General features: G+C 28.8%; 1 protein-coding gene across 1 annotated transcript; it reads left to right on the top strand.

Annotated features, from left to right (window-relative positions):
• The first annotated feature begins 586 nt into the window (after positions 1-586).
• LOC116847538 lies at positions 587-2,771 on the top strand. The gene is made up of 2 exons (XM_032822635.1): positions 587-1,365; positions 1,460-2,771. Exons 1-2 carry the CDS (start codon positions 819-821, stop codon positions 1,462-1,464), a joined length of 552 nt encoding a protein of 183 aa, XP_032678526.1. The 5' UTR covers positions 587-818; the 3' UTR covers positions 1,465-2,771.
• Positions 2,772-8,947: the final 6,176 nt, after the last annotated feature.

Genomic DNA, 8,947 nt, shown 5'->3' with positions numbered 1-8,947 from the left:
CATTCGGAGAATATCATAAAAGTAGATTGTATATTTCTTCCGAATGTTCGAGATATGTTTTATGTGTTCTTTGAACTACGTTCTCTAAGAATATACTAAGAACGTTCGTATATCCCGAATATTCGCTTCTTCAGTATGTACTAAGAACGTGTGATAGTATATCACAAGTATATTCAAGGAATATGCAGAATACGTTAATACTAAATGTTATGTTATTAATTTTATAGTATTCTGTGCATATACTATAAAAAGATATATTATTTAACTTTAAGAACATCCTTAGAACCATTAGAATCACCGCATACCGTACGATCCCAAAAATTTATGGAATGTTTAGCATGGTCTAAACAAGGATGGGTGATCGATTTGGAGGATTAAAGAACATTTTTTTAATGGATTAGTTAACTTAAAGTGACCTTTATAATACATTACTGAAATACTTAAAGTTTTGTTCGAAATTACAAGAAATTTACTAAAGTAACTTTCTTGGTAAACTTTGTATTTTGTTTTGAGTTTTTTAAAGTAGATGTTCATAAGTAATGTATTATATTTGTCATATTGTTTCTCTCCACTAACGAATATTTCTAGTTCGTCACCTCAACAGTTACAATTTATCCTGTCAACAACTTTTTCGATATATACAAACATACTTGTACCTTGTTATTAATGTTCTGTGTACTGTTACCGGTTAAATCCATATAAGTAACCTATATACATATTTCTGTTACATTCCGTAAACTGTCGAGCTTAGCGCATTATTTTAAAGTAAATATTACAAACAAAGTATTCAAAAACGATAATTATTAAGACGTATCGCGATGAATTCTCAGAAAGTATTTATCTTTGATGGACCATACATAGAAAACAAATATAATCAGTTTTTCAATCCAAACGTTTGCCATATTTGCAAACTGCCCAGCAAAAAGTTGGTAATGTGTAATCAGTGCTACATGATTTCTTACTGTTCCAACGAGCATGAGGCGATACACAGAAACTCACACTCAGAGATCTGCAAAATTATAGCAAAGATAATAACACACAAATCGTTGTGGCTCAGGTATAGTAGTTTGGGAGAATGGATAGAATCACGCAAAGGAATTTTACAACAAATACTGCCTAGTCTGTCACGATGCATATACCAGTACGAAACAGAGATGATAATGTGCGCAAAATCGTGTTGTGTGTGTTTTCGACAGGCAAACATAAGGCCCTGCAACATTTGTTATTCAGCCAATTTTTGTAATGATCACCAAATATTATTTAGTCTATTTCATGAGAAGTACTGCGATGATTTGTTACTATTATTGAATATAAATATCACCTATATAAGCGGCTGTATAGAAACAGTTTTACATCTAGAAAGATGTAAGTTCGTCAAATTTCCTGATGCGAAACCATATCATGACACCATTACATTTATTAACAATTATGTACCCATAACTGATTCATATTTTCGTAGCTTAAAATTAGATCCTTCTATCTCAATTATCCACTGGTCAATGGATCAACGTATATATTCTGATTATGCATCCGGCCCGCTGACATTATATTATGCGTTGCAGGAATCAAATTTAATATCTCCTTTAAGCATTGCACGTAAATATATCATTCATGTTATGGATGTAAACAAAATAGATATAATATGTTTGAAAATGTGGCATATTTTCTTACATTTCTTAAAAAAAATTAAGGAACTGCATATTGTATTTATAAACTCGCCGATATTTGAATCGAGCGCTCTAGGGTCTGTGTGTTCTGCATGCGGTCGCTATAATCAGAAACTTTATGTTAAAAGCGTATCAGAACCGTATCACGATTATGTACGCTTAGATTCATATGAAAAACCGAATGTGATCGTACTATTTGAAACAGAATGTATTTCGTATTCATGGTTTGAATCTATAAAAGAAATAATAGCGCAAGAATGTCCATTACTTTTAACCGCTGATTCGGAAAATACGGTGCAAGAAAATGTAGACAAAATACAAGAAGAAACAGGTACGACTAGAAATCGATTACATAGAGAAAATAAATTCCGCGGTTATATTCCACATAGAAATTATATAACTGGTGGATTTTATTACCGAAACGCGCATTTTATTATGTATTCTTGAATTTAAATCACATGACCCAGTCAACGGCTGAAGGTTATGTATTATTTGATCCTATTTTTATTTTGGTATAGTTGATATTCAATTTTTAATAATATTCGAAAATAAATTAGAAATTCCTTACTATGTGAGGCCTACATTCAGTCATAAATTAATAATATTTTTGTTAAAATATAATTTAATAATTTGTCAGTATATAGTTTATTAGTATATAGTTTCTCATCTTTTCAAAATATGTAAAATATGTTTTATATGAGGTAACAGAATGCTGGCCGTATATATATAGTATATTTAAATTTTACAATTTGTCGCATGTTATGCTATAATTATAGGCAGTATTATATAGAGCTATGATTATTGTATACTGAGTTGTATGTAACTCTCTTGTTAATCGCTACTTCATTGTTCGTGTTCTGCAAGTGATAAGTGATGATAATAATTTCATTAAGTTTTATGTAGATTATATTTTTTAAACTGTACTTTGTAATCAATATTTATAACTTGCTAACATCGACTTTTTCAATTTAAATTGTCAAAATATATTGTAAAAATGAAAACAAACCTAGAACTATTAGAGTCTCTCAAATTATCATCTGTAATTGTAAATTAAATTCAAGTGTAATTTTAATCGACAATAAAATCTTTTAATAGTATATATTTGTTAGTGAATATGTATTATATTTTTCTTTCCTGATTTTGTAAAAGTGTATTTTATATTGTATTAAAAAGAAGTATATATACGATTGTATAATAATATCCGTTATATATCGCCCCTATTGTTGCATTATTTTCCACGATTAACAGTAAATATAGCATAGAAAGGCTTTCTGGTCACATTATAAGGGTACGTTATAAGCAAAATGCTACAACTAGTCACACTGAGAAAAAATATATTTTAATATTTATTTATGGGAGATAAAATGTGGGGGATAAATGTATAGAAATAAATTTTATTTTACAGAAATTTTGTATCCCACAAATATATTTTCAAGTATATTTCTCAGTGCAACTGCCAACCAATTGGAGCTAATTGCCATCACTAATTTCTACATGATTGTTAAAGTCAAATAATCTAGACCGTGATTAGTAAGAAGGATGCGTATTTGTACCGATTACCGAATGATAGAATATTTGTAGAAACTATCATCGAATGATGGAATATTTATATAAAATATCACGGATTGAGGAGGATACATACTGTGATTTAATAACAATGTCAGATCATCAATAACAGGAAAAAAGAAAGTCAAGTTTCTTAAAATTATTTGAACAGAGTTACCAAACCGTTTTAGCCAAACCGTTAAAATTATATAAAACAATCTTCTTCCTTAGATCATATAATTGTTTGTAATATCAAACAATAGTATTGGTCTAATTATAAATTAGTTTATTTGGACTATTCCAATAGATAAACTTCCTTGAATTTAATAAAATTCATTGAATCGAAAGAAATTCTTGCAAGAACCGAAAGAAAATTGAGCACACGCGTCGCACGTTTCAACATACAGAATGTCACAGATTGATACTCATAAAATTCATGGGAACATAGAACACACTGAGGTATGAAAACATAAAAGTCCTATACCGTTTTGCGATATTCGCAATAAATATGGAAATATTAATTAAAAAAGTAAGTAATCATACTCGATATGTTAAATAAGTTGTAGTCTGTCGTTTTATATTTTATACGTTAAGTCAACCTGAACATAAAAGTCCTCTATCATTTTGCAAATGACCACATGGATTTTTAGACATTAATTAAAGGTCATTTGTGCATTATCGCACACAAACATATAAGGATTTTTTTTGTTAATAATTAAAATTTTAGGTGGTTCTTTGCAAAATAATGAAAAACTTTTTTGTTCAGTTTGATTTAATATACAAACATACGATAGCATCTTTACTATAACCCATCTGCCTATTGCGCGTAATTATTCCTCAATTTTCTATAATTAGTATCTCGAAATTTATTTTAAATATCGCAAAACATTAAGGAAATTTTATATTCATCTCAAATCGATCTACGTTCCCACGAACTTTGCGGAGACAAATCTTGGACACCCTGTATATCCTTTTATCATCTAAAATAATCAACGAATATTCGGGTAACATTATTTTAATATTTAACCTTTTCTCTATTATATTAGGACAATCAAAATGTCTCGATTTTCAGTAGAAAACGTCGAATACATGTAATTTACCGGGAACATTTTGATATATATTGTGACTATGTATATACTATATAATTTTATATATATTGTTGTGTAAAGATGCGAATCCTATTTACTGATTACGCGATAAATTATCTTCTTCCACAGAGTATAATAAGCATAATAAAACACAATTTGTTTGCAAAATTGAAACAAATCTTCTTTTGATTTACTCATTATTACATTACGTTTCTCGTTCTCGATGATAACATATATAGTTGTCCCAGTCATGTCGAAAACTCCCAACGTTCAGCGCGTCAAAATTGACATGCATAGCGCCATCCTATAAGGACCCTCCACTATGCAATGTCACCGATGTTCATATTGTTTCGTTGTGCACGAAGACTCGAACGTTTTTCGTTTCTCGATACGAAAAATTATAAATATTAACATTGCAAAATGTATAATATTAAGAAGAAACACTCAAGATTAAAATCGATTTTAAAAGGAATATACAGCGCAAGAAAATGTAGATAAAATACAAGAAGAAACAGGTACAACCAGAAATTGATTGCACAGAATAAATAAATTCCATATGTATAATAAGTTGGTATATTAATTTATATAATTCTAGATATAACTTTATTATAATAGCAGTATGCTCATTGCATGTCGCGTGCAAGTGTGCCCTGTATCCTACGTTTGATGTGAAGGGCTTTCATATTCAATGAGCGTACAGCTCTGAAAAAAGGACCCAATTGATCTGTTCTTCTCAACTGAACTAGTATGATAACAATTATACACATAAACTTTAATAAGTTTATTTAAATTTATTGAACGCGCGGGCGCAGTAAATTTTTGAGTTATTTATTTACTGCGAGGTTTAAGTAACTTGCAAATATACTTTTGAGTTTACTTTGAGACAAGACAAAACTGAAAACTCACTTCAATTATTTAATTCTTCCCGTTATATAGCTTTGACGATTGAGCGGCACGCTGTGATTCTAATGGCTATACAAGCTTTTTATATATAATTAACCATATATAACCATCAAATGTATAATATATGAAATTAGCTAATAATAGTAACTTGTCACGCAAATTCTCAGAATAAGTAATTCGTGAAGTATTCATTCATGAATGAACTTCCGAGGAATACTTTAGAATGAATTATAGATTCGAGTAATTCTTCAGGAATTCTTCAGATATTCATGTTTCTAATTTTTTAGGTGTGCTTTAAAATAAATTCTCTATAAACTTCTATTCATCTTTATGCTACCTAGGTAGTATCATTGCGTAACGACAGGTTGCTAAACTAATGATTCTATAAGTTATCCAAAAAATACGCCAGCTAATAACGAAAATATCAAGAAAGATCATTATATCTATAACGGCATCACTCCTTCTTTTATTTTTTAAATCACGCAGCTTTTCCGAAGGCTTACCATTATTTTAAAGGAATTATTAATGTAATGTAAAAGTTTAACAAATATTAAATAAATGTTTGTTTAGTTTTTTATAAAGTAAATATTGTTTTAAATAAAGAATTAATGTAATCTAAATGTTAAATATACGTTAAATAAACGTTAAATAAACGTTATATAAATATTTTTCTAAATCATTATTTTAAATATAATGTTGCAATATAAAATAAATATTCAATATAAAATAATATTATAATAAATAAATAGTTTCAATGTTAAATAAACGTTGCATTAATATTTTTTTGAAATTATTACTTTTAATGCACAAGTAATTTAATATAAGTAATGTAATATATATAATATAATATAAACATTTAATCAACATTAAATAAAGATAATTAAAATAATAACATGCGCAATGTAATATCAATGTAAAATAAACATTTAAGAAACATTTAAAAAACATTCTTTACTGATTAAGCACTAGCACACTAATATTCTTTATAGTAACATTTGTCGCATATTTAATGTTGTTCCGTCATTTCAATTTTACTCAAAAATGTATTATAATATTTTGTGAATACTATAGACAGAGAAAGAGAGAGAGAGAGAGAGAGAGAGAGAGAGAGAGAGAGAGAGATACATTATATAAGAACATCGTTAGAGCCATTAGAATCACAGCGTGCCGCTCAATCCTCAAAGCTAAAGAACGCTTATTGCAGTCAGAACATGGATGGGTATCGCTTCAGATAAAAAAATATTTCGTTAACGGATTAGTTTACAAAGTGTTCATCAAGTGATCTTTATAAGATATTACTAAAATATTTAAAGTTTTGTTCGAAATTACAATAAATTTACTAAAGTATCTGTCTTGGTAAACTTTGTAATATATTTTAATCCTTTCTAAGTAGATTTTCATATGAAATGTATCATATTTGCTGTATTACCTTCCACTAATGAATATTTCTAGTTCATTTTATCGATAGTTAAAATTTATCTTGTCAACAACTGTTTTGGTATAAACATATTTCTATCCGCTATTACTGTCCTGTGTACTATTACTGATTAAATATCTATATATAAACCGTATAAATATTTCTGTTACACTTCATGAGTTGTCGAGTTTCGCGTCTTATTTTGAAGTAAATATTACAAACAAAATACTCATAAATGATAATTACTAATATATATGGCGATCAGTTTATACGGAATAATAATTTTTAATAGACCATACACAGAAGACAAATATAATCAGTTTTTCAACCCAAACGTTTGTCATGTTTGCAAACGGCCCAGCAGAAACTTAATAACGTGTAATCAGTATATGATTTCTTACTGTTGCAAGGCGCATATGACCATACATAAAGACTCGCATTTGGAGATTTGTGGAGCTGTAGCAAGTGTAATAACAGAAAAATCGCTTTGCGTCACGTATGATAGTTCGGAAGAATGGATGGAATCGCGAAAGGAAATTTTACGACAAATACTGCCTACTCTATCACGTTGTATATATCGGTACGAAACAGAGATGGTAATATGTGCAAAATCGTGTTATGTATGTCACCGACAAGTAAACATAAGATCCTGCAAGAGTTGCTATTCGGAAAATTTTTGTGATGATCACAAAATGTTATTTAATCTAAAACATCAGGATTGTTGCGATGAGCTGTTACTGTTGCTGAACATGAATATCGTCTATATTAATGGCCATATAGAAGAAATTTTATATCTAAAATAAGACAGAAATAAGTTTACCAAATTTCCTGGTGCGAAACCTTATCATGGCACTATTACCTTTATTAATAACTATGTACGCCCAAAATATCTATATAATCCTCTAATAAAAAAAAACTGTTCTATCTCAACTCGTCATTGGACCTCAGAACATTATATATATTCTGATTATGTATCCAGCCCGCTGACATTATACTATGTGTTGCAGGAATCATATTATTACATTTACCACACAATGCTTCTAAATTTATTATCCATATTATAGATGCAAATCGAATAGATGTAATGTATTTGAAAATGTGGCATATTTTCTTACATTTATTTAAAAATATAAGGAAATTGTATATTGTACTTATAAAATCGCCAGTATTCGAATCGCAAGGTCTAGATTATATGTGTCGTACGTGCTTTCACCAAAGACAAAAACTTTATGTTAAACATATATCAGAGTCGTACCACGATTATGTATGCTTAGAGTCATATGAGCAGCCAAATGTGATTGTACTATTTGAAACATAAGTTTTTTTGTAGGGATATGGTTTAAATCTATAAAAGCAATAATAACGCAAGAGTGTCCGCTACTTTTAACTTCTGATTTGGAAAATACAGTGACAGAAAATGTAGACAGGATACAAGAAGAAACAGATGCAACCAGAAATCGATTATACAGAAAAAATAAATTTCGCGGTTGTAGGCCGTTTAGAAACTATGTGACTGGTGGATTTTATTACCAAAATACGTATTTAATTATGTATTCATGAATTTTAATCACATGCCCAACTCAATCAAACCTGAAAGTGCGTCTGATCCTATTTCATTTTATAGTATAGATGATGATACTCAATTTTTAATAATATTCGAGAATAAATAAGAAATTTCTTACTGAGGCATATATTTAGTGATAAATTAATTGCACTTTATTACTTTTCAAAATATTTACGTCAAATATATAAATATATAAATATTGTATACGAGGTAATAGAATAATTGTCTCACATATATAATATCTTAAAATTTTACAATTTGTTTTCGCATGCTATTTCGTAGTATAAATATTATATGTAGTTACGATCATTCTGTACTGAGTATATGTAATTGTTTTGTAAATCTCTTCTTCTTCGTATTCTGCAAGTGATATATGATAATAATTGCGGCACACATTATAAATAGGTTATATTCTTTAAATTGTATTTTGTAATTAATTTTCGTAACTCGTTACCTTGACTTTTGCAGTTTAAATTGTCAGAATATATAAAGTCAAAATATATAAGAAGCATAAAAGTACATTTTAAAATATTAGTGTTTTCTGAGTTATCACTGATCATTGTAAATTATATGCAAGTTTAACCACAGTCGCCAATAAGTTATGCATTTTTTAATAGCATACATTCTTTAGTGTGTATATATATATACAGGGTGTTCAAAAAGTCCCGGACCGGTGAAATATCTCGAAAACTAAGCATTTTAGAAAAAAATGTTTCAGATAAAAGTTGTGGCGTTTAAAAAGATGTATTTACTGATCACATCA

The sequence above is a fragment of the Odontomachus brunneus genome, unplaced genomic scaffold (genome assembly GCF_010583005.1).
Source record: "Odontomachus brunneus isolate Ranch 3 - 2012 unplaced genomic scaffold, Obru_v1 Obru_scaffold_079, whole genome shotgun sequence".
Taxonomy (NCBI): domain Eukaryota; kingdom Metazoa; phylum Arthropoda; class Insecta; order Hymenoptera; family Formicidae; genus Odontomachus; species Odontomachus brunneus.
This window is presented reverse-complemented; position numbering and strand designations above follow the sequence as displayed.